Below are 27411 nucleotides of genomic sequence, written 5' to 3'. Positions count from 1 at the left end.
AGTCAGCATTTTCCTCTGCTCTTGATGATGTCACAACTTGTCGTCTGCAGTCAATCAGGAGTCAGCATGTTTCTTTGCTGTTGATGATGTCACAGGTTCTCTCAAAATCAAAGAAAGCTCCTTTTTCATAGGTTCTTTTAATGTCACAGGATCCTTTCGAGTAGCCACTCATCATCACACCAATAACAACGAAAGAAGAAAAAGTTCATTACTTCAACAAGGAATTACAGGAACAAATTTTGAGACAAAATGGAGAGCACTCTCTTCAACCAAACACTTGATATGGAGTCATCTTCTGACAAACCCACCATGATTCAGCAACAGATGATTGAAGCCTATGATCAGTCCCAGACATTAAGGATGGAATTTAAGCAGATGGTTTCTGATTTGTCAATCAACTCTGAGAACATGAAGGTCCACCAAAAGGAAAAAATGATTTCCCAGTTGCGTCTTTTCATGTTGGATGAGGATCCCAGCATCCAGCACAATGCAGTTTTGGCTCTGGGCCGTCTGGTAGAACACAGTGAAGAGCTGGCTAGGATTGTGGTGAAGAAAGACATCCTGCATCAGTTGATCTGGTCTATTCCTTCACAGACTCATCATTATAAGAAGGCTACAGTGTTTGTGCTGCATGCTGTGGCCAAACACTCCCCTGAGCTCTCCCAGGCTGTGGTTGACAGTGGTGGGTTGGATATTTTGGTCTCCTGTTTGGGAGCTGTTGACCCTGATGTAAAAGAGGCTGCCGCCTGGGCCCTGGCCTACATCGCACAACAAAATACAATGCTTTCTCAGGCTGTGGTGGATGCAGGTGCAGCCTCTCTGCTGTTGTCCCTGCACACAAATGACCTGGATCGGGAGGAGGTCAACACTGGCACCATCGCACTCCTGAAACAGATGATCCGCAGCCCAGATGTCAAACTGAAAAGGCAGGTGCTGTTCACTCTCATTCAGATCAGTAAACACTCAGTAGAACTGGCTGAGATGGTGATCGCGGCGTACATTTTGCCAGATGTCATGATCTGCCTCCAGGACCCGGATGAATATGTAAAGAAAGATGTCATCACCTTGATGTGGGAGGTGGTCAAACACAGTGCACAGTTATCTCAGGTGATTGTGAACTGTGATGGTTTAGTGGAGGTGGTGGACTACCTGGATAAAAGCCGTGGAAGCATGAGACTTCCCGGGATCATGATGCTGGGATACGTCGCTTCTCATAGTGAAAATCTCGCTATGGCCGTCATCCTCTCCAAGGGGTTGCAACAGCTGGCCATCTGTCTGTCCGAGGAGGATGAGGATCACATAAAGGAGGCAACCGTATGGTCCATTGGTCAGATCGGACATCACACACCAGAGCACGCCAACGCTGTAGCCACTGCAGGCCTACTGCCTAAATTACTGCAGTTTTACACGGGAGCAAGCAGTTTGGAGGACCTGCGGCTCAAAAGTAAGAAGGCTCTGAAGAACATCCTGCTGAAGTGCACTCACCTGCCCAGTTTAGAGCCTCTCCTCAGCAACGCTCCCAGCAACATCTTAAATCATGTGCTTGGCCAGTTCAGCAAGGTTATGCATCATGACAGTGAAGCTTGCCAAGAGTTTGTGATGAGTGGTGGGTTAAGTAAAATACAGGAGATGGATGCTGAGCCTGGTTCAGCTCAGAGGAAACTGATCAATTCCATAAAAAGCTACATCCAAGAGGCTTCAGCCAACCGCCTCAGAACGGCCAAGACCCAACACACCCCGCTGCCTCCCCGAACACCCGCCACTAGAACCCCTGCTTGCACCCAACTTCCCAAACCTTTTCATGACCCAACACCCAACCCCCGGGGAGGGATCAGCAGAAGAGCCAAAACCCAACACACCCCGCTGCCGCCCCGAACACCCACTACGAAGAACCCTGTTAGCACCCGCCCTCTCAAACCTATTCATGCCCCAACATCCAACCCCCAGGGAGGGCCGAGGGAGCCCCCCATTCGAGACTCCAGCAGAAGGACCAAGACCCAACACACCCCGCTGCCGCCCCGAACACCCGCTACGAGAACCCCTGCTTGCAGCCAACCTTCCAAACCTATCCTTGCCCCAACACCCAACCCCCGAAGAGGGCCCAGGGAGCCCTCCATCCAAGGCCCCAGCAGAAGGGCCAAGATCCACGCCCAGGGAAAAACCAGCGAGCACCCTCCAGTGGCCAGGTCCAGAGCCAGCAGACGCAAGACCCTAGGCCCAGAAGCAACTGATCCCAAGGCAGCACCGGTGGCAAGCCCCCTCACCAGCACCCACGAATCCTGGCCAATCACTCCAGAAGCAACTGATCCTGAGGAAGCATTGGTGGCAAACCCCCCCACCGGCACCCAAGAACCTCGTCCAATCATCCCAGAAGCAACTGATCTTGATGCAACACCGGTGGCAAGCCCCTCCACCGGTACCCAAGAACCCTGGCCAATCACTCCAGAAGCAACTGATCCTGAGGTAGCATTGGTGGCAACACCCTCTCACCGGCACCCAAGAACCCTGGCCAATTACCCAGAAGCAACTGACCCTGAGGCAGCATTGATGGCAAGCCTCCCCAACGGAACCCAAGACCCCCGTCCAATCACCCCAGATAGCACTAACCTAGGTTTAGAGTAATGAAAAAGAAAGATTTTTTTCGGTGCCTCGGAGAACTTGAAAGAGAGAACTGAAAGAGAGAACAGAATTTGAAATATTATGGATTATTGAGCCTATTGACACCAAACTTGCCAAAATTGTCTAAAAACTCTACTTGACAATAAAACTGATTTTGAATATTAAAACATACTGGTCCTTTGTGTAAACTTTCCAGCGTTCAGTATTTTTAATTGGAAGAGTTGAAGAATTTCCATGCAGGACCTGAACATAACATTTATTGTCAGTGTGAGTGTGTGGGTGCGTGGCCCTTTAACTGCGAATGAATGTGCTGGTCGCTCGACCAGTGTGCAGAGTGAGGGAGTGTGTGTGACCTGAACAGAATAATTATAAGCTGTATGCCATTTTTGAGTGATTGGTCAAATAAACGTTGCAGCTTGTTGAATTAAACTGGAGTCCCATGTCATACTCAACGACTGCTGTGAAGCAACTACAAGACAGTTGAAGATGAAGCTGCAGAGGCAGACCACACTGGAACTACGTGAAGCCTTCATCAGCATGAGCGGAGCAAAGACATATTTCCTGACTGTGGCATTGCAAAACCTGCTGTTGCTTATAGCACAGGGTTTAAAGTTTTCCGCCCCTACGACGGTTTTCCGTCAACACATCACCCTTCTCTGCAACACAATGTGTGCTCTGCGGGTGATTCACAGTTCCGGAGTGTTCAGCTCAGCCACAGTTAATTGTTTCACGCTCCTGGACAGAGAAAAGATTGAGCAAATTTGGCCAAATACGCTCCAAAGCAGCTCCTCTTCCTCATCGTCAGTATAGGACGCCATGACTAAAAAGGTAAACAATGCGCAAAGGATTGTGGGAACTGTAGGATTGTGGGGAAAGTGTCTGGGAAATGTAGGATTTTAAAGAAATTTCACATGCAACCGCTATGTGACGTTCCGCTCCAAGTCTGCTCGAGTATTTGAGGTCAGATGAGAGTCTGTTGAGCGCGGAGTCTGCCTGAGTATGTTTGAGCCTTAAGACAGAGGACTAAATAGTGGGTGCCTCATGTATGGAGCTTTTGAAGAGGATAATGAGAAAAGAAAGACAGAGGGAAGAGTGAAAGGAGCGGCCAAGAAGAAGCTGGTGGAGTAATTTCAATTCAATTCAACTTTATTTGTATAGCGCAATTTACAACAAAGCCATCTCAACGCTCTTATCAAAATATAAAATTCATAATAAAAAAGTAAAAACCCAACAAGATCCACATGAACAACTATTTAGTGACAGTGGGAAGAAACAACTCCCTTTTAACAGGAAGAAATCTCCATTAGAACCAGGTTCAGAGGTGGCAGCCATCTGCGTGGACTGGTTGAGGTTAGTGGACAGAAGGACCAACAGAACAGGATAGAGAGATAGAACATCAGAGTGTCTCAGACTAGTTGAGCCGTGAACCACAGATCAGGAACTGCTATCATCAGCTTCACAACACCTGTAACAGAGCAGAGAGAGAAGGACGAGGAGAAGACACTGACTGCAGAAAAACATGATACATTAATATCAAGTCAGCCTATCTTGGCCTTGGGCCTCACTCCTAGTGGCCTAGTCAGCACTTATTATAAAGGTGATGAATATTCTCCTATTTATTGGTAAGCTAACAACGACTCCAAGGTCTGTAAATGCGACTGTTTACAGACGAACCCATGTCTGCTCTAGCGATTAGATTATATTATGATTCAGTCCTGTTTATACGGACTGTAAATAACATAACCAGCTACATCAGAATTTTAATCTCTTCCCGTTTATTTGAAATCTAACAGCGACTCCAAGGACTGTAAAATGCAACGAGCCCATGTCCGCTCTATTGGTTAAGTTAATGCTATTATACGGTATACGCTTCAGCATATAAGTAGGTTTTGAGTTCAGCCTTAAAGGTGGAGAGAGTAGCAGCCTCCCGTACTAAGACTGGAAGCTGGGTCCAAAGGCGAGGAGCCCGGTAGCTGAATGCTCTGCCTCCTGTTCTACTTCTTGACACGTTAGGAACTTCCAGAAGACCAGCAAACTGAGAGCGGAGTGATCTGCCCGGACAATAGGGCACTAACAGGTCTCTATAGATATACAGGAGCTAGATCATGTAGAGCTTTGTAGGCTAACAGGAGGATTTTAAACTCTATTCTAGATTTTACAGGAAGCCAATGAAGGGAAGCCAATACTGTAGAAATAAGCTGTCTCCTGTTAGTACCTGTTAGTATTCTAGCTGCAGCATTCTGAATTAACTGGAGACTTTTTAGTGAGTTACTAGGACATCCTGACAGTAGAGAGTTACAATAATTTAGTCTAGATGTAACACATACATGCATAGTTTTTCAGCATCACTCTGGGCCAAGATATTCCTGATTTTAGAGATATTACGGAGGTGGAAGAAGGTTGTCCTTGAGATCTGTTTAAAGGTATGCTATTTAACACTGAACTAAACACAATGGATTTATATGATAAATAATATAACACCTTTATGCTTTAACAGTGTCAGCAGCTTCTTGTCTGGGTTTTTTCATTCCTGCCTTTTCTGTAACAACAGTGTTGTTTTTGGTCTGAATTATGGATTTTAATTATTCATAGTTTTAAACTTAAGCAACACTTAACCTGGTCAGGACCAAGTTATGAAGTGGATCAGTTTAAATAAATCTGAAATTGTTTATTATGAACCAGATTGATTTATTGCTTGTGTTCATTGAAAAATACATGACGAGGCCCTTGAAAAAATAATCGCATTTTAAATCTAAATTGCAATATTGAGGAAAAAAATTGCAATTAGATTATTTTCCAAAATCATTCAGCCCTAATATGGACATGCGCACTAACGAAAAATTCATAAATTTTTGTTTATTTTTTTCAAAGTGAATGGACACGTGTTTTATTTGTTCATTGGATTATGTTAGGATTAGGGTTAGAATCTCAGTACGGAGGTAAACTCAGACCGTGACACTGGTTAAATAAATCATGCTTTTATTTTGATAACATTGTTTCCTGTTTGGCGTTTGAGGTAGCTTGATGGTGATGGAAACATACGGAGAAGTAGGAGAAATTGTGTGTATAGAAATAAACACTGTGGGTTGTGGTGGGAAGGCTTTACTGAGCTGTTAGTGACACAGACTGAATAGAAACACGTCTGTGTTGTAATAAAATAAAACTGACCAGTTGGTCTGTTCTCTGGTAAATTCATATTTTGTCACATTTTAATGCAGATTTTCTTTTAGCCATCATCCAAACAATGGAAAGGTTTGGTCCTCCCACAGTCCACATATTATTTAATAAACAGTTATCTAATTATTAATAATAATAAGTGAAAGGTAAGTCAGAAATAAAAATCAAAGTGGAAAAGAAAAACCTTTTCTGTGCTGGCAATGTTTTTTTAAAGTATCTGTAAATAATGAAATATTATAAAATGGTTTGTGTTACCAAATCTTCAAACATAGACAAGACCGAAACAGGCAAAAGTAAAATGTTTGTATTCCCAACATTAATCATTACGTTCAAGTTACTTTTTTCAGAAACAAAATGTTCAAAATATATATATATATATAGGACAAAAACATAGAACAGATGCACTGCCATTTGTAGTTTATATATATTGTGTGTGATGTTTTCTTTGCAACAGCAATAACCTGCCAGGTTATAGCTTAATATTTTAATATTAGCAATTAGGTTGAAAAAAAAAGAAATGGGTTGAAAAATGTGAAAAGTTGAAAAAATCATTAGCATTCACCTAACAATAGCAATAACCTAGCAATAGCTTAATATTAACAATTTGGTTAAAAAAAAAAAGTTAAAATTGGTTGAAAAAGTTTAAATAGGTTTTAAAAAAGTTTTTAAAAAGTTGAAAAATGTTAAAAAGTTGAAAAAAAGAAGTTGTAATGGGTTGCAGGTAGTAACTGAACATGTTAAAGGTTGGTTTAAATCAGTTACAAAATGGCTGAAAGGGTTAAAAGTTCCTATAAAGGGAGAAAAGGTGGAGAGAACATGTAAATCACACAGAAAGATAGATTTAAAAGATGAAGTCATAGGTGAAAGGTTAAATAATGTCATCCGAGCTAATTAGTTACCATGGTAACTGCAGTGATCACATGCACCTGTGGGAGGTTGTGTACAGGATGACAAGCAGAATTTAGCCTGTTACAGCCAGGAGGAACTTGTGTAAAACACATCACAAATAGAAAACTAAATCATTTACAGAAAAACTGGGCAGTTTGTGAGAATCACAAGGCTTTAGACTACAAATGAGTTAAATTTCATGTTTTTAAGGCAAAAGGTGTGCCCAGGAGGACGAGAGAAAAACCATGGATTTTAAGCAGTGACTTGATGATTCCCCAATGGAAACAACCCTGTAGATTTGTGGGATTATGTCCACTTCAGGCTTGATAAATCAAAAACTGATAAACCTTTTACTAAAAATGTAATATTGTGAGCAGCTAAACACACATCTACTACTTTTGAGAAAATTAGGTCTCTGTGTTCAATATTTTGGAAGTTATGACAATTTGTTTGACAATTTTGAGACACTCTTAGTTCACGAGTACTCCACTCTAATTTGAGGAATATGAAGATTTAATGGTTGTGCTTGAAGCTTCATTGGTCAAAAACAGTTAAAGATAGAGAAAATGTGAAGATAGAAATTAAAAGACAACAGATTTGTGAACATTTTAGAAGTTGAATGGTTTAAATCGGTTGAAGAATGGCTGAACAGTGGAACTTCAAAGTTGGAGGGTTGAAAGTTGAGTTTTCTCAAAAGTGAATGGGAAGGTGAAAAGTGAAGAAGTTCAATTGTTTACAAAGTGAAAAAGTTACAAAAAAGTTGAAACAGAAAAAGTAGCTGAACATTTTGACACCAAACTTGTTTAAAATCGGTTGAAAACTGTTGGAGTTACTTGCACTGGCAGAATAATAACTACTACTATAATAATAATAATAATAATAATAATAATAATAATAATAATAATAATTATTATTATTATTATTATAAAGTTTAACAATTACGATATTTATTTATTTAATTAGTGAGGATGCCAATGCATCCTCATTAATTAAATAAAACATGTACAGTAAGTGGCGATATGCACATATTCAAGTTGGTTACAACACGCCAATGACCAAGAAAGAAGAAGAGTGAAGTGGCCCAAAGCTGCACATAGTAGAGAGTGGAGAACAATTATGAGGCGCAAGCTCAAGCTTGATAAGCCTGTAGCTGGCCACCTTTGTTGAGGATGACTATTGTTAAAAAGGCCAAAACACCTCCTGCTTCAAAAGAACACCACTGATGATGTGTTCTAAATGTACATCCTTCTCTATTTGACACACAGCTCCCACACCACTCTCAGGGGCGGACTCACTAAGATCTGAAATAAAGGGCAGTAAACCAGGTGCAAATGGCAACAACACTTTTACAAATGACAACAACACTTTTACAAATGACAACAACACTTTTACAACCTGATAGGAAGAGATGGAATCCATCCTACTTTGGAGGGAGCATCTCTACTATCAGAAAACATGGCACAGTTACTGTTATGACATCTCATGAATGAGACCATGTTACAGAGGGGGAGTCCTCCACGCCCCTCTGCGCTTGCCTTAGGACAGTTTCCCTCCCATTGCTATCAGGATAGCTGTGTTCATCGCCATGGCAACTGCTGTGATGGTGATGAATATTATTTTATGGAGACGGTGTCAGTCCCCCGACCCAAATTTCACAATGATTTTAACATAAAATCAAATAAAAGAGCTATCAATTATAAAAATCTGAAAAAAATTAAAATCTCAAATCTAGAAACACCAAAACATAAAAGCATTAGATGTGCTCTATTAAATATTAGATCACTGAGATCCAAATCTCTACTAGTAAATGACCTTATCTCAGAAAATAACTTTGATTTATTCTGTTTAACTGAAACATGGCTGTATCAAGATGAATATGTTAGTTTAAATGAAGCCACTCCTCCCAGTCATTTAAATACTCATATGCCACGAGACATAGGCCGTGGAGGTGGTGTAGCAGCTATTTATCATTCCTCTCTCCTAATCTATCCTAAACCAGAGGCCAGTTACACTTCCTTTGAAAGCCTGGTTCTAAATTTATCTCATATCGAATCAAAAACCTGCCAGCCAGTCTTATTTGCGATAATTTACCGTCCTCCAGGCCCTTATTCTGAATTTCTATCAGAATTCTCTGAGTTTATATCAAACTTAGTCCTCAGTTCTGATAAAATACTGATAGTAGGAGATTTTAATATCCATGTGGACAAAGATAGTGATAGCCTGAGCTCAGCCTTTATGTCCCTAATAGACTCAGTTGGCTTTTTTCAAACTATTAATGAAGCTACTCATCGTTTAAATCATACTCTTGATCTTGTTCTAACATATGGCCTTGATATTAATGAACTAAAAGTCTACCCTGAAAATCCTCTGCTATCAGATCACTTTTTAATATCTTTTAACATTATCCTAGAGGATCTCGCACTGTGCAATAAAATAGTTAGGAGTAGAAATCTGTCCAATAGTGCTGTGGCTAAATTTAAAGAGGCCATTCCTGCTGCCTTAAACTCAGTGCACCATCCAATAAATAACTATGATATTAATTATAACCCCTCTCAACTGGATCTGCTTGTCGATAGCTCTGCTAGTCTACTAAAATCCACCTTGGACTCAATTGCCCCATTGAGGGAAAAAACTATTAAACGTCAGAGGAAAGCTCCGTGGTTTAGCTCTGAAACTCACACACTCAAACAAACAACCCGTAAATTAGAGAGAATGTGGCGCTCCAATAAAACAGAGGAGTCACGAATACTTTGGCAAGAAAGCCATAGTAAATACATGACAGCCTTACGACATAGTCGATCTACATACTATTCCTCACTAATTGAAGAAAATAAAAATAATCTGAGGTACCTTTTCAGCACTGTAGCCAGGCTAACACAAAGTCAGAGCTCTATTGAGCCCATGATTCCTCTAGCCCTCAGCTGTGAGGACTTTATGACATTTTTTAACCATAAAATTCACAAGATTAGAGATAAAATTAGCCACTCCCTGCCTTCACCTGGGCCTGCTGTACCATTAAATGTAAATAGGCCTAACCTAAACTGTTTCACACATATAGGACTTCAGGAACTTAACTCTATTATTTCATCCTCCAAACCATCGACCTGCCTTTCAGATCCGATCCCAACTAAGCTGTTTAAAGAAATTATTCCCCTAGTCTGCCCATCTTTGTTGGAGACAATAAATATATCCCTATCAATAGGCTACGTGCCACAGTCCTTTAAAGTAGCTGTAATCAAACCCCTTCTCAAAAAACCTACTCTTGATTCCAGCACTTTAGCAAACTACAGGCCTATATCTAATCTTCCTTTTATTTCAAAGATTCTTGAGAAAGTTGTGGCGGCTCAGCTCTGTGAATTTCTTCAAAACAACAGCTTGTTCGAGGACTTCCAGTCAGGTTTTAGAGCTCAACACAGCACAGAGACTGCTTTAGTTAAAGTAACTAATGATCTACTCTGGGCTTCAGATGAAGGACGACTCTCAGTGCTGGTTTTATTAGATCTTAGTGCAGCTTTTGACACTATAGATCACTATATTCTACTAGAGAGATTAGAGAAATTACTTAGAATCACAGGGACTGCCCTAAACTGGTTTAAGTCCTACCTATCTGATAGGTACCAGTTTGTACACGTGAATAATAAGTCTTCTGTGTACACTAAAGTAAGCTACGGGGTTCCTCAGGGCTCTGTGCTAGGTCCAATCCTCTTCTGTATCTATATGCTCCCCCTTGGTAATGTTATGAGAAAATACTCTGTTAACTTCCACTGCTATGCTGATGATACCCAACTGTATGTATCAATGAAGCCAGGTGAGACAAATCAGCTATCTAAACTTGAGGCCTGTCTAAAGGACATTAGGGCCTGGATGGACCAAAATTTTCTTCTTCTCAACTCAGACAAGACTGAGGTCATTGTACTGGGCCCACGACACCTTAGAGAAACCTATGCTAGCCTAACTGCCCTAGATGGCATTACTCTGGCACAAAGCACAACTGTTAGAAACCTTGGGGTTCTATTTGATCAGGATTTATCCTTCAACTCTCACATAAAACAAACTTCAAGAACTGCCTTCTTTCATCTCCGTAACATTGCTAAAATCAGATCTATCCTGTCTCAGGGCGACGCCGAAAAACTAGTCCATGCTTTTGTTACCTCTAGACTGGATTATTGTAATTCTCTTTTAGCAGGCTGCCCGAGCAAGTCGCTTAAGACACTTCAGCTGGTTCAAAATGCTGCAGCACGTGTACTGACTAAAACTAGGAGAAGAGATCACATTACTCCTGTATTAGCCTCTCTGCATTGGCTTCCCATAAAATATAGAATAGAATTCAAGATTCTTCTTCTCACTTATAAAGCCCTAAATGGACAGGCACCAGTCTATCTCAAGGAGCTTGTAGTGCCATACAATCCCCCCAGAACACTACGCTCTCAAAATGCTGGACTACTTGTTGTTCCATTTGTTTCTAAAAGTAGTATAGGAGGAAGAGCTTTCAGTTATCAGGCCCCACTTCTCTGGAACCATCTACCAACCACGGTTCGGGGGCCAGACACCCTCTCTACCTTTAAGGTTAGGCTCAAAACATTCCTCTTTGGTAAAGCTTTTAGTTAGGAACCAGCTCATAGCTCATAATTAAGATGCAATAGGCATAGACTGCCGGGGGGGGGGGGGGGGGGGGGGGGGTCTGGCATGCTCGGTTGGAGAGAGGTTGGAGAGGGCGTTAAGAGAGAGGTCATTTAGGCTAGAGAGGGACTGGAGAGGGTCCCATTCCTCTCTCAAACACTCCCTCTATGTCTGCTTCTTCCCTTGTGTGTTTGCTCCTGTACTCCTTCTGGCTTTTGTCTTGCAGGTCCGTGGGATCCTCAGTGTGGAGTTACAGAGTCTCAACAACTCTGTCTCCACCCTTTCCTCTGCACACACCCAACACAGCATAACGTGGATGGCTGTTCATCATAGGAATGGGATCCACACAAGGTTCCTGCTGCTTAACAGAAGGTTTTCCTTGCCGCCATGATGAATTCATGTTGGGTGTGGGATACATATGTATGTGTATATACGTATATATGCATATGTGTGTATCCATAAAATGAAGAGTCCGTCCTTAAGACTGCTCTACTGTAAAGTGTCTTGAGATACCATTGGTTATCTTCTTCTTGCTTCTCTCGACGAGGTCAGTCGCACTCTCTGTTTCTCCCTCCCTTCCGCCTTATCTCTTCCCCAGCTGCTGCTTTGTCAGGTCTGGGAAACTAACAAGAGCCTCTCTCTGCAACTCATCCAAAACCGGAATAATGGAATTAATTAGTTGGTCTCTCAGTGCTATCGATCAGATTTTTTCGACGCAAAGAACCAGGGGTGGTGACCCCGCATGTCCAAGCGGGACGTTTGCGGCTGGATACACACTTGACCCTTGGAACAAGTGGCGAGTTGTGTGTCTGTCCATCCTTTCCGTGGAAGACGTGGAGGACATCTACATGATTGGAATAATGATAGTAGGCATGCTGCTGATCGGAGCTGGTGGCTTCCTAATCTATCGAAAAGTCCGTACTACGCTGGCGACTGTTTTGGAAAAGCTGCCAGTGATTTCTGAAGGATGTAGCAGGGCTCTGAACACTCAGACTCATGTGTTGATCGATATCAAAAGCAAGCAAGAGCTGCTTTTGGATCGTCTACGCGTTATGGATAACAACTGGGAGAAGTTCGAGACCCGGCTTGGAAGTGGAAACTAGGCCATTCATTGGATTACAGCAGAGAGACCCAGGACAGAAGGCTATTGGAAATTAACATAGCCTGTATCAAATCACATTGCTTATCTCCCTTTCGGCTCCCCAGCCAGCCAAGGCTAAAGCCAAGGTTGTCTCAACTCTTATCACCAGGAAGTTTCTGCAGACTGCGGCTCTTACCCCCCACTCCCTCCCCCCGCTCCTTCCCTACATTCCTCCTGGAACTGTTGATGCTGAACTTTTCCACACGTCATCTGGTTGTCAGTAACGCAGCTACAGGTCTTCAACTTCAAATGCCTCGTCGGCCATCTTTCCCCACCTCCCATCCCCAGCTGCATGGAGGCGTGGTTGCAGCGCCGACTGGCAGCACGCCCATGTCCCCAAACGGCTGGACTCCTGTTGTTCTTCCCACCTGACCCCCTCCCCCAGCCAACCTCCCACCCAACCCTTCCTACATGCCTTGTCTCGAGTTGTTTGACTGTGTCATGCTTACATTTATGTTTGCAGAGGCGGTTTTTTTCCTGGTTTCACACTGCTTTCTCTGTTTAGGGAAATCAGTTTCAAACTGGCAGTTTTTTTTCCCCTCACCCCTCCTCTCCTCCTGTTATTGATCCCTTTTTTCACCTAAATATGTGGGCGCCGCAAATGGCTGCTCCGGTGTGTTGATGTGTCTCCTTTCACTGCAACTACCTAGTCAAATTCCTCGTATTGTTCTAAACTGTACCTGGTCAATAAAGCTCTTCTGATTCTGATTCTGATTCTGATTTGGCGCTATACAAATAAAAGATTGATTGATTGATTGATTGAAATGACCACAACACTTTTACAAATGGCAAAAACACTTTAACAAATGGCAACAACACTTTTACAAATGACCACAACACTTTTACAAATGACCACAACACTTTTACAAATGACCACAACACTTTTACAAATGACAACAACACTTTTACAAATGACAACAACACTTTTACAAATGACAACAACACTTTTACAAATTACCACAACACTTTTACAAATGACCACAACACTTTTACAAATGGCAACAACACTTTTACAAATGGCCACAACACTTTTACAAATGACCACAACACTTTTACAAATGACAACAACACTTTTACAAATGACAACAACACTTTTACAAATGGCCACAACACTTTTACAAATGACCACAACACTTTTACAAATGGCAACAACACTTTTACAAATGACCACAACACTTTTACAAATGGCCACAACACTTTTACAAAAGGACACAACACTTTGGCAAAAGGACACAACACTTTTACAAAAGGCAACAACACTTTTACAAAATATTTGTAAATCTCTCTCAACATTTGTAAAAGTGTTTTGTTATTTGCATTTGTTTTCAAAATTGTAAATGTGTATTGCACTTCTCAGCCAACTATTACTATTGCTATTACTACTACTACTATTACTACTACTACTGTTACCAATACTACTACTGCTATTACTACTGTTACTACTTCTACTACTACTGCTACTATTGCGACTACTAGTTCTTCGGCTGCCACGTCAAACCGTTTAATCACCTACAATCTAAGATATTTCACAAGCAACAGGTCAATGATTATTGTTTTTTAATGTTTTTTTGGAAGTTCACTTAGGTGAGCATTAATGTTGGAAAAGGTATTTTCATACTTTATCCTGGTATAAACATGGAGAGCTGAAAGTAGTGAAGCATTTAGATTTAATAGGCATTATCTCTCTCTCTTTCTTTATTTGCAGTCGGTCAATAACAACAAGGACTGTGCTATGATATGGGTTTGGGTTTAATGATATTTCTTCATCCAGCCTTATTTATTGAGGTTTTGTTGCCAACTTTTTAAGTCTATTTCTTGTGTTTCCGTGTTGCTTTTTGCCACATCTTTGTATCTAAGATCAGGTCTCCCTATTGCGTTTTCTTTGACAGAGCTGAGAATTCAACAGTTGTCTTGGAACATTTTAAAAATGAAACTACTTTACAGTTTTAGAGCCTGTGTTCCTCCATCTTGAAATCACATGATTGATGATGTCACATGGCCCCACTGCCTGTGAACATCTCATTGTTTTCTATTGGAGTAAAACATTCAGCCTGATTTTTAGATCATTTCACAGCTTTTTAGATCATTTAACAGCTTTTTAGGTCAAAATGACAACTTGTGCTGCATTTGGTTGCTCTAAAATACAAGGAAAAGTTAAAGATGTAGATTAAAGATGTTGATTTGAACCTCTTTTGTTTGAAGGATGACACTTTGTTAGTGGAAATTTCATCAAATGGAGGAAATGCTACAAATATGTAGAAACATTTGCACACATTATGTTTTCAAAAGCTCCAGAATTAATCTCAACCCAGCAGCAGTTATCATGCTCATACTGCAGCTGATAACCAACTAACCAACCAACCAACCAACCAAGGGACGGAGTGTGGTTGGCTCAGAGGCTGCAGTACTCGCTCCAGTTCATGTCGTCTGTCTCTAGATTGTCCATTCACCGAGACAGGAAAGAGGAATATGATCAATCAGTGAGTCACAGATTAAGTTTGTGATCTAATCCACATGTTTGTTCTCCTGTTTTACAAACAAAAATCAATAAAGAACTGAATTGTTAAGCAGAATCGGAATTGTAAAAATCATATAATTTCCCATTTCTAGGCCATACTATTTAAAAAACTTCCAGACGGGGGAAGGCAACGTCATGCTTAAATAACACTAGAATACTTTTTCCGGTGAAAGACATAATGAAAATGCATAATATTGTATGAAAACATGTTGGTGATGGTTTTAGTCCATGTCATATGGAGCTGAAGTCCAGCATTTTCTATCAAAAGATTTGGCCCCAGATTTGACATTTATGTCTCTTTCTTATGCATTCCAACCAAACCACCCGTTTAGGTAAAAATTAACGTATCAATGGAATATTCTGTCATATTGCCCTTTCTGCCTGATTAGTCTCTTCAGTTGCGTTCAGTGTGAACACACCTTTAGAGTGATTGACGTCTGTAAACCATAGGTTGCAGTGTCTGAAATGTTGGCCATAGAAAGCTGATTACAGAAAGGCAGGTTTCTGACCTTCCTATGATTGTTTATGAATTTATTAATTGTTTATGAAGTTTTGTGAAAAAAACATCTCATGTTCACAAGTAGGTGGCGCTGTGTCTACAGTCAGTTATTGTTATTGGTATGTGTTAGCTGTCGTACAGTGATAATTTGTGTGAAGTTTCAGATCGATAAGATTTACTGTTTTAAGGGTTAAAATGGTGATCTTGACCAGAGTTGAAGGCTTGCCATGCCCACACTGTATGAGATATGGAAATACTTTTAAGATCCATTGAGTCTTATCAGTCCTTTAGTGATGTGCACAAGTGTCAGGACTCTATAATAATTCCTCTTAGAGCTAGAGGCTAAAATGTGAGTCCCTGAAATCAGATTTAACAGTCTTTTTATAAATGTTGAAATATAAACTGCAAATGTGCGCGAGGGGCTGCTTATTTGAAAATATAAAGGGGGTGCTACAGAGCCAATTTTGAAAAAGTAATTACAAATGATTTAAGAAATTTGAGTTTTTAGTACCATTAACATACATCAAGGGTAGTGTCACTTGCAAAAAGTGAGGAAACCCGACTCTCCAGAGATGCCACGCCAAAAAGAGCCTGAGGAGAACCAAGAGGCCAGTCAGCAATGTCTCCATCCAGGAGGTCAGTGTGGACATTGTGGAGGAGTACAAATACCTGGGAGTGGTGATTGACAATAAACTGGACTGGAGGAGGAACACTGACTCCCTCTACAGAAGGGGCCAAAGCCGTCTCTATTTTCTGAGATGGCTGAGGTCCTTCAACATCTTCAGGAAAATGCTGAGGATGTTTTATGAGTCAGTGGTGGTGAGTGTGATCCTCTATGCTGTTGTTTGCTGGGGGAGCAGACTGAGGGTCACAGACACCAACAGACTCAACAGACTCATCCACAAGGTCAGTGATGTTGTGGGGATTAAACTGGACTCTCTGACAGTGGTGACAGAGAGGAGGAGCCTGTCCAAGGATGAAGGCCATCTTGGTCAATAAGTCCCACCCACTCCATGATGTGCTGGTCAGTCACAGAAGCACCTTTAGGACCTTTAGAACCTTCAGCACCAGGCTGATCCAACCACAGTGCTCCACACAACGCCACAGGAAATTATTCCTGCCTGTGGAGATCAAACTGTATAATTCATCACTGTAACTTCACAGCTTGATTGTTGTAAATATCTGTATCATATTTGTATATCATTTGAATATTGTTATTATTATTATTATTATTATTGTTATTATTATTATTATTATTATTAGTAGTAGTAGTAGTAGTAGTAGTAGTAGTATCTATCCTACTTTATTTTCTACTATTGTAATGTGTGTGTGTATCTGATCCATATTTTTTAACAGTGTTTTACTTAATTATACAATTATTTAAAGTTTATTATTTCTTTTATCTTTGTTAAATGTTTTATTCTTTTATTTGTGATTTTTTTTCTGTGGCTGTAACATAAGTAATTTCCATCTGGGATTAATAAAGGAATTCTGATTCTGAAAAAGCGGCATCTCCCACACCTGAGCACTCCAGGGAGCACAAACACACACAGCCGCCACCTCATCCTGAGGGCCCCCGTGAGCACACACCCGCCCACGCCCAACGCCCTGGGTTTGGGTCCAGGGAACCCCCCCACCCGAGACCCCAGCAGATGGGCAGAGACCAAGGGGCAGCCAGCATCATCCTCGTGCGAACTAACGTATCTTATTCAGCAGCCAATCAGGAGTCAGCATTTTCCTCTGCTCTTGATGATGTCACAACTTTTCGTCTGCAGTCAATCAGGAGTCAGCATGCTTCTTTGCTGTTGATGATGTCACAGGTTCTCTCAAAATCAAAGAAAGCTCCTTTTTCATAGGTTCTTTTAATGTCACAGGATCCTTTCGAGTAGCCACTCATCATCACACCAATAACAACGAAAGAAGAACAAGTTCATTACTTCAACAAGGAATTACAGGAACAAATTTTGAGACAAAATGGAGAGCACTCTCTTCAACCAAACACTTGATATGGAGTCATCTTCTGACAAACCCACCATGATTCAGCAACAGATGATTGAAGCCTATGATCAGTCCCAGACATTAAGGATGGAATTTAAGCAGATGGTTGCTGATTTGTCAATCAACTCTGACAACATGAAGGTCCACCAAAAGGAAAAAATGATTTCCCAGTTGCGTCTTTTCATGTTGGATGAGGATCCCAGCATCCAGCACAATGCAGTTTTGGCTCTGGGCCGTCTGGTAGAACACAGTGAAGAGCTGGCTAGGATTGTGGTGAAGAAAGACATCCTGCATCAGTTGATCTGGTCTATTCCTTCACAGCCTCATCATTATAAGAAGGCTACAGTGTTTGTGCTGCATGCTGTGGCCAAACACTCCCCTGAGCTCTCCCAGGCTGTGGTTGACAGTGGTGGGTTGGATATTTTGGTCTCCTGTTTGGGAGCTGTTGACCCTGAGGTAAAAGAGGCTGCCGCCTGGGCCCTGGCCTACATCGCACAACAAAATACAATGCTTTCTCAGGCTGTGGTGGATGCAGGTGCAGCCTCTCTGCTGTTGTCCCTGCACACAAATGACCTGGATCGGGAGGAGGTCAACACTGGCACCATCGCACTCCTGAAACAGATGATCCGCAGCCCTGATGTCAAACTGAAAAGGCAGGTGCTGTTCACTCTCATTCAGATCAGTAAACACTCAGTAGAACTGGCTGAGATGGTGATCGCGGCGTACATTTTCCCAGATGTCATGATCTGCCTCCAGGACCCGGATGAATATGTAAAGAAAGATGTCATCACCTTGATGTGGGAGGTGGTCAAACACAGTGCACAGTTATCTCAGGTGATTGTGAACTGTGATGGTTTAGTGGAGGTGGTGGACTACCTGGATAAAAGCCGTGGAAGCATGAGACTTCCCGGGATCATGATGCTGGGATACGTCGCTTCTCATAGTGAAAATCTCGCTATGGCCGTCATCCTCTCCAAAGGGTTGCAACAGCTGGCCATCTGTCTGTCCGAGGAGGATGAGGATCACATAAAGGAGGCCACCGTATGGTCCATTGGTCAGATCGGACATCACACACCAGAGCACGCCAACGCTGTAGCCACTGCAGGCCTACTGCCTAAATTGCTGCAGTTTTACACGGGAGCAAGCAGTTTGGAGGACCTGCGGCTCAAAAGTAAGAAGGCTCTGAAGAACATCCTGCTGAAGTGCACTCACCTGCCCAGTTTAGAGCCTCTCCTCAGCAATGCTCCCAGCAACATCTTAAATCATGTGCTTGGCCAGTTCAGCAAGGTTATGCATCATGACAGTGAAGCTTGCCAAGAGTTTGTGATGAGTGGTGGGTTAAGTAAAATACAGGAGATGGATGCTGAGCCTGGTTCAGCTCAGAGGAAACTGATCAATTCCATAAAACGCTGCATTCAAGAGGCTTCAGCCAACTTCCTCAGAACGGCCAAGACCCAACACACCCCGCTGCCTCCCCGAACACCCGCCACTAGAACCCCTGCTTGCACCCAACTTCCCAAACCTTTTCATGACCCAACACCCAACCCCCGGGGAGGGACCAGCAGAAGAGCCAAAACCCAACACACCCCGCTGCCACCCCGAACACCCGCTACGAAGAACCCTATTAGCACCCGCCCTCTCAAACCTATTCATGCCCCAACATCCAACACCCAGGGAGGGCCGAGGGAGCCCCCCATTCGAGACTCTAGCAGAAGGACCAAGACCCAACACACCCCGCTGCCGCCCCGAACACCCGCTACGAGAACCCCTGCTTGCAGCCAACCTTCCAAACCTATCCTTGCCCCAACACCCAACCCCCGAAGAGGGCCCAGGGAGCCCTCCATCCAAGGCCCCAGCAGAAGGGCCAAGATCCACGCCCAGGGAAAAACCAGCGAGCACCCTCCAGTGGCCAGGTCCAGAGCCAGCAGACGCAAGACCCTAGGCCCAGAAGCAACTGATCCCAAGGCAGCACCGGTGGCAAGCCCCCTCACCGGCACCCACGAATCCTGGCCAATCACTCCAGAAGCAACTGATCCTGAGGAAGCATTGGTGGCAAACCCCCCCACCGGCACCCAAGAACCTCGTCCAATCACCCCAGAAGCAACTGATCTTGAGGCAACACCGGTGGCAAGCCCCTCCACCGGTACCCAAGAACCCTGGCCAATCACTCCAGAAGCAACTGATCCTGAGGTAGCATTGGTGGCAACACCCCCTCACCGGCACCCAAGAACCCTGGCCAATTACCCAGAAGCAACTGACCCTGAGGCAGCATTGATGGCAAGCCTCCCCAACGGAACCCAAGACCCCCATCCAATCACCCCAGATAGCACTAACCTAGGTTTAGAGTAATGAAAAAGAAAGATTTTTTTCGGTGCCTCGGAGAACTTGAAAGAGAGAACTGAAAGAGAGAACAGAATTTGAAATATTATGGATTATTCAGCCGATTGACACCAAACTTGACAAAATTGTCTAAAAACTCTACTTGACAATAAAACTGATTTTGAATATTAAAACATACTGGTCCTTTGTGTAAACTTTCCAGCGTACAGTATTTTTAATTGGAAGAGTTGAAGAATTTCCATGCAGGACCTGAACATAACATTTATTGTCAGTGTGAGTGTGTGGGTGCGTGGCCCTTTAACTGCGAATGAATGTGCTGGTCGCTCGACCAGTGTGCAGAGTGAGGGAGTGTGTGTGACCTGAACAGAATAATTATAAGCTGTATGCCATTTTTGAGTGATTGGTCAAATAAACGTTGCAGCTTGTTGAATTAAACTGGAGTCCCATGTCATACTCAACGACTGCTGTGAAGCAACTACAAGACAGTTGAAGATGAAGCTGCAGAGGCAGACCACACTGGAACTACGTGAAGCCTCCATCAGCATCAGCGGAGCAAAGACATTTCCTGACTGTGGCATTGCAAAACCTGCTGTTGCTTATAGCACAGGGTTTAAAGTTTTCCGCCCCTACGACGGTTTTCCGTCAACACATCACCCTTCTCTGCAACACAATGTGTGCTCTGCGGGTAATTCACAGTTCCGGAGTATTCAGCTCAGCCACAGTTAATTGTTTCACGCTCCCGGACAGAGAAAAGATTGAGCAAATTTGACCAAATACGCTCCAAAGCAGCTCCTCTTCCTCATCGTCAGTATAGGACGCCATGACTAAAAAGGTAAACAGTGCGCAAAGGATTGTGGGAACTGTAGGATTGTGGGGAAAGCGTCTGGGAAATGTAGGATTTTAAAGAAATTTCACAGGCAACCACTATGTGACGTTCCGCTCCAAGTCTGCTCGAGTATTTGAGGTCAGATGAGAGTCCGTTGAGCGCGGAGTCCGCCTGAGTATGTTTGAGCCTTAAGACAGAGGACTAAATAGTGGGTGCCTCATGTATGGAGCTTTTGAAGAGGATAATGAGAAAAGAAAGACAGAGGGAAGAGTGAAAGGAGCAGCCGGGAAGAAGCTGGTGGAGTAATTTCAATTCAATTCAACTTTATTTGTATAGCGCAATTTACAACAAAGTCATCTCAATGCGCTTATCAAAATATAAAATTCATAATAAGAAAGTAAAAACACAACAAGATCCACATGAACAAGTATTTAGTGACAGTGGGAAGAAACAACTCCCTTTTAACAGGAAGAAATCTCCGTTAGAACCAGGTTCAGAGGTGGCAGCCATCTGCGTGGACTGGTTGAGGTTAGTGGACAGAAGGACCAACAGAACAGGATAGATAGATAGAACATCAGAGTGTCTCAGACTAGTTGAGCCGTGAACCACAGATCAGGAACTGCTATCATCAGCTTCACAACACCTGTAACAGAGCAGAGAGAGAAGGACGAGGAGAAGACACTGACTGCAGAAAAACATGATACATTAATATCAAGTCATCCTATCTTGGCCTTGGGCCTCACTCCTAGTGGCCTAGTCAGCACTTATTATAAAGGTGATGAATATTCTCCTATTTATTGGTAAGCTAACAACGACTCCAAGGTCTGTAAATGCGACTGTTTACAGACGAACCCATGTCTGCTCTAGCGATTAGATTATATTATGATTCAGTCCTGTTTATACGGACTGTAAATAACATAACAAGCTACATCAGAATTTTAATCTCTTCCCGTTTATTTGAAATCTAACAGCGACTCCAAGGACTGTAAAATGCAACGAGCCCATGTCCGCTCTATTGGTTAAGTTAATGCTATTATACGGTATACGCTTCAGCATATAAGTAGGTTTTGAGTTCAGCCTTAAAGGTGGAGAGAGTAGCAGCCTCCCGTACTAAGACTGGAAGCTGGGTCCAAAGGCGAGGAGCCCGGTAGCTGAATGCTCTGCCTCCTGTTCTACTTCTTGACACGTTAGGAACTTCCAGAAGACCAGCAAACTGAGAGCGGAGTGATCTGCCCGGACAATAGGGCACTAACAGGTCTCTATAGATATACAGGAGCTAGATCATGTAGAGCTTTGTATGCTAACAGGAGGATTTTAAACTCTATTCTAGATTTTACAGGAAGCCAATGAAGGGAAGCCAATACTGTAGAAATAGGCTCTCTCCTGTTAGTACCTGTTAGTATTCTAGCTGCAGCATTCTGAATTAACTGGAGACTTTTTAGTGAGTTACTAGGACATCCTGACAGTAGAGAGTTACAATAATTTAGTCTAGATGTAACACATACATGCATAGTTTTTCAGCATCACTCTGGGCCAAGATATTCCTGATTTTAGAGATATTACGGAGGTGGAAGAAGGTTGTCCTTGAGATCTGTTTAAAGGTATGCTATTTAACACTGAACTAAACACAATGGATTTATATGATAAATAATATAACACCTTTATGCTTTAACAGTGTCAGCAGCTTCTTGTCTGGGTTTTTTCATTCCTGCCTTTTCTGTAACAACAGTGTTGTTTTTGTTCTGAATTATGGATTTTAATTATTCATAGTTTTAAACTTCAGCAACACTTAACCTGGTCAGGACCAAGTTATGAAGTGGATCAGATCTGAGGGAGTATAAAAGCTCCGCCTCCTGGTGCGTTACACTGTTTAAATGCATTATATTTGTTTAAGATTATAAGCTGTTCCTCCACTGTAAAAAAGGTTGCTCTGCCAATTTTGGACTAAGGTGTTCTGACCTCTTTGTTCTGGTTCAGACCTGAGCTGCAGCGTTCTGAACCAGCTGTAGATGTTTGATGAAGACCATCACAATAGTTCAGTCTGCTGGAGATAAAAGCATGGACCAGTTTCTCCTGATCTTTGAGTCATTAAACCTTTCACTCTGGAGATGTTCTTTAGGTGGTAGAAGATGTTTTTGTGATAGATTTGATCTGATGCTGAATGTCAGATCTGAGTCAATCAGAACAGAGGTTTCAGACATAGCATAGCAGATGGTTTGATCCTTAAGACTCTTCAAGCTGCTCCTTTATGTGTCACCACTTTCACACCCAGATGTTTTTGAGCACATTACACACATCTGTTTGTCCCTCTTTGCCAGTTTAATGAAATCACACTTTTTCCTCCAATCTGTGAGATCAGCAGGTAAAAAAACTAATATATCGTTCATGTTGGATCAAATGTATCTGTGCAGGATGTGATGAACTACTCATTAATCACTGATGTTAGTTTATCTTCATCCTGAAAAGTCTTTGTAAAAAAACCTTAAAAAGGTCTTAAGTGTTGTTAGCTTCTGGTGTCATGGTTTGAGTTCACATCGTACTGAGATTGTATATGCGCATTTATGGACTAAGGCTGAACGATTAATCGCATTTGCGTTATTCTCGCAAAGGCTGCGATCATTTTTTTTTTTTTTTTGGACAGACAAGCTACATCCTTATCAGCCCTGTAACCGGTATTATTAAGGTGGCGTTAATCCTCAGACAAGCATTGATACTGTCGTGCTGCCTGTCCGTCCCACATGCGGAGCTGACTGATGGGAGGGGCTACTGTAGACAGTGCTCGCCTCACTTCATGAGTAGGCGTCTGTAAATGCTATCGACACATTTATTATTGTTTTCAGCCAAAAAACTGCACATTACAGTAAAACAAAGCTGTTTAAGCAGCTATTGTGATTTTGAGTCAGAAAAGTGTGTGTGACGCTGCAGAACGTCTTTCTTTTATCTTTGTTAAATGTTTTATTCTTTTATTTGTGATTTTGTTTCTGTGGCTGTAACATAAGTAATTTCCATCTGTGATTAATAAAGGAATTCTGATTCTGAAAAAGCGGCATCTCCCACACCTGAGCACTCCAGGGAGCACAAACGCACACAGCCGCCACCTCATCCTGAGGGCCCCCGTGAGCACACACCCGCCCACGCCCAACGCCCTGGGTTTGGGTCCAGGGAACCCCCCCACCCGAGACCCCAGCAGATGGGCAGAGACCAAGGGGCAGCCAGCATCATCCTCGTGCGAACTAACGTATCTTATTCAGCAGCCAATCAGGAGTCAGCATTTTCCTCTGCTCTTGATGATGTCACAACTTGTCGTCTGCAGTCAATCAGGAGTCAGCATGTTTCTTTGCTGTTGATGATGTCACAGGTTCTCTCAAAATCAAAGAAAGCTCCTTTTTCATAGGTTCTTTTAATGTCACAGGATCCTTTCGAGTAGCCACTCATCATCACACCAATAACAACGAAAGAAGAAAAAGTTCATTACTTCAACAAGGAATTACAGGAACAAATTTTGAGACAAAATGGAGAGCACTCTCTTCAACCAAACACTTGATATGGAGTCATCTTCTGACAAACCCACCATGATTCAGCAACAGATGATTGAAGCCTATGATCAGTCCCAGACATTAAGGATGAAATTTAAGCAGATGGTTGCTGATTTGTCAATCAACTCTGAGAACATGAAGGTCCACCAAAAGGAAAAAATGATTTCCCAGTTGCGTCTTTTCATGTTGGATGAGGATCCCAGCATCCAGCACAATGCAGTTTTGGCTCTGGGCCGTCTGGTAGAACACAGTGAAGAGCTGGCTAGGATTGTGGTGAAGAAAGACATCCTGCATCAGTTGATCTGGTCTATTCCTTCACAGCCTCATCATTATAAGAAAGCTACAGTGTTTGTGCTGCATGCTGTGGCCAAACACTCCCCTGAGCTCTCCCAGGCTGTGGTTGACAGTGGTGGGTTGGATATTTTGGTCTCCTGTTTGGGAGCTGTTGACCCTGAGGTAAAAGAGGCTGCCGCCTGGGCCCTGGCCTACATCGCACAACAAAATACAATGCTTTCTCAGGCTGTGGTGGATGCAGGTGCAGCCTCTCTGCTGTTGTCCCTGCACACAAATGACCTGGATCGGGAGGAGGTCAACACTGGCACCATCGCACTCCTGAAACAGATGATCCGCAGCCCTGATGTCAAACTGAAAAGGCAGGTGCTGTTCACTCTCATTCAGATCAGTAAACACTCAGTAGAACTGGCTGAGATGGTGATCGCGGCGTACATTTTGCCAGATGTCATGATCTGCCTCCAGGACCCGGATGAATATGTAAAGAAAGATGTCATCACCTTGATGTGGGAGGTGGTCAAACACAGTGCACAGTTATCTCAGGTGATTGTGAACTGTGATGGTTTAGTGGAGGTGGTGGACTACCTGGATAAAAGCCGTGGAAGCATGAGACTTCCCGGGATCATGATGCTGGGATACGTCGCTTCTCATAGTGAAAATCTCGCTATGGCCGTCATCCTCTCCAAGGGGTTGCAACAGCTGGCCATCTGTCTGTCCGAGGAGGATGAGGATCACATAAAGGAGGCCACTGTATGGTCCATTGGTCAGATCGGACATCACACACCAGAGCACGCCAACACTGTAGCCACTGCAGGCCTACTGCCTAAATTACTGCAGTTTTACACGGGAGCAAGCAGTTTGGAGGACCTGCGGCTCAAAAGTAAGAAGGCTCTGAAGAACATCCTGCTGAAGTGCACTCACCTGCCCAGTTTAGAGCCTCTCCTCAGCAACGCTCCCAGCAACATCTTAAATCATGTGCTTGGCCAGTTCAGCAAGGTTATGCATCATGACAGTGAAGCTTGCCAAGAGTTTGTGATGAGTGGTGGGTTAAGTAAAATACAGGAGATGGATGCTGAGCCTGGTTCAGCTCAGAGGAAACTGATCAATTCCATAAAAAGCTACATCCAAGAGGCTTCAGCCAACCGCCTCAGAACGGCCAAGACCCAACACACCCCGCTGCCTCCCCGAACACCCGCCACTAGAACCCCTGCTTGCACCCAACTTCCCAAACCTTTTCATGACCCAACACCCAACCCCCGGGGAGGGATCAGCAGAAGAGCCAAAACCCAACACACCCCGCTGCCGCCCCGAACACCCACTACGAAGAATCCTGTTAGCACCCGCCCTCTCAAACTTATTCATGCCCCAACATCCAACCCCCAGGGAGGGCCGAGGGAGCCCCCCATTCGAGACTCCAGCAGAAGGACCAAGACCCAACACACCCCGCTGCCGCCCCGAACACCCGCTACGAGAACCCCTGCTTGCAGCCATCCTTCCAAACCTATCCTTGCCCCAACACCCAACCCCCGAAGAGGGCCCAGGGAGCCCTCCATCCAAGGCCCCAGCAGAAGGGCCAAGATCCACGCCCAGGGAAAAACCAGCGAGCACCCTCCAGTGGCCAGGTCCAGAGCCAGCAGACGCAAGACCCTAGGCCCAGAAGCAACTGATCCCAAGGCAGCACCGGTTGCAAGCCCCCTAACCGGCACCCACGAATCCTGGCCAATCACTCCAGAAGCAACTTATCCTGAGGAAGCATTGGTGGCAAACCCCCCCACCGGCACCCAAGAACCTCGTCCAATCACCCCAGAAGCAACTGATCTTGAGGCAACACCGGTGGCAAGCCCCTCCACCGGTACCCAAGAACCCTGGCCAATCACTCCAGAAGCAACTGATCCTGAGGTAGCATTGGTGGCAACACCCCCTCACCGGCACCCAAGAACCCTGGCCAATTACCCAGAAGCAACTGACCCTGAGGCAGCATTGATGGCAAGCCCCCCCAACGGAACCCAAGACCCCCGTCCAATCACCCCATATAGCACTAACCTAGGTTTAGAGTAATGAAAAAGAAAGATTTTTTTCGGTGCCTCGGAGAACTTGAAAGAGAGAACTGAAAGAAAGAACAGAATTTGAAATATTATGGATTATTCAGCCGATTGACACCAAACTTGTCAAAATTGTCTAAAAACTCTACTTGACAATGAAACTGATTTTGAATATTAAAACATACTGGTCCTTTGTGTAAACTTTCCAGCGTTCAGTATTTTTAATTGGAAGAATTGAAGAATTTCCATGCAGGACCTGAACATAACATTTATTGTCAGTGTGAGTGTGTGGGTGCGTGGCCCTTTAACTGCGAATGAATGCGCTGGTCGCTCGACCAGTGCGCAGAGTGAGGGAGTGTGTGTGACCTGAACAGAATAATTATAAGCTGTATGCCATTTTTGAGTGATTGGTCAAATAAACGTTGCAGATTGTTGAATTAAACTGGAGTCCCATGTCATACTCAACGACTGCTGTGAAGCAACTACAAGACAGTTGAAGATGAAGCTGCAGAGGCAGACCACACTGGAACTACGTGAAGCCTCCATCAGCATCAGCGGAGCAAAGACATTTCCTGACTGTGGCATTGCAAAACCTGCTGTTGCTTATAGCACAGGGTTTAAAGTTTTCCGCCCCTACGACGGTTTTCCGTCAACACATCACCCTTCTCTGCAACACAATGTGTGCTCTGCGGGTAATTCACAGTTCCGGAGTGTTCAGCTCAGCCACAGTTAATTGTTTCACGCTCCCGGACAGAGAAAAGATTGAGCAAATTTGACCAAATACGCTCCAAAGCAGCTCCTCTTCCTCATCGTCAGTATAGGACGCCATGACTAAAAAGGTAAACAGTGTGCAAAGGATTGTGGGAACTGTAGGATTGTGGGGAAAGCGTCTGGGAAATGTAGGATTTTAAAGAAA

General features: G+C 43.4%; 1 protein-coding gene and 2 pseudogenes across 2 annotated transcripts; all 3 read left to right on the top strand.

The window, feature by feature from the left end:
* Positions 1-153: 153 nt before the first annotated feature.
* On the top strand, positions 154-2719 carry LOC114471055 (sperm-associated antigen 6-like). 2 transcript variants are annotated; one of them, XM_028459593.1, is made up of 2 exons: positions 154-2106; positions 2167-2719. In XM_028459593.1, exons 1-2 carry the CDS (start codon positions 250-252, stop codon positions 2620-2622), a joined length of 2313 nt encoding a protein of 770 aa, XP_028315394.1. In that variant the 5' UTR covers positions 154-249; the 3' UTR covers positions 2623-2719. The 2 variants fall into 2 exon arrangements, with proteins under 2 accessions (XP_028315394.1, XP_028315393.1); XM_028459592.1 differs by having other exon boundaries at positions 154-2719.
* Positions 2720-17343: 14624 nt separating this feature from the next.
* Positions 17344-19809, top strand: LOC114471527 (sperm-associated antigen 6 pseudogene; annotated as a pseudogene).
* Positions 19810-24042: 4233 nt separating this feature from the next.
* On the top strand, positions 24043-26511 carry LOC114471526 (sperm-associated antigen 6 pseudogene; annotated as a pseudogene).
* The last annotated feature ends 900 nt before the right edge of the window (positions 26512-27411 follow it).

The sequence above is a fragment of the Gouania willdenowi genome, chromosome 10, assembly GCF_900634775.1.
Source record: "Gouania willdenowi chromosome 10, fGouWil2.1, whole genome shotgun sequence".
Taxonomy (NCBI): domain Eukaryota; kingdom Metazoa; phylum Chordata; class Actinopteri; order Blenniiformes; family Gobiesocidae; genus Gouania; species Gouania willdenowi.
The sequence above is the reverse complement of the archived record's forward strand: the minus strand, read 5'-3'. Positions and strand labels throughout refer to the sequence as shown.

Excerpts from the sequence above, each read along its gene's own strand:
- LOC114471055 (XM_028459592.1), top strand. The coding sequence starts at position 250 with ATGGAGAGCACTCTCTTCAACCAAACACTTGATATGGAGTCATCTTCT.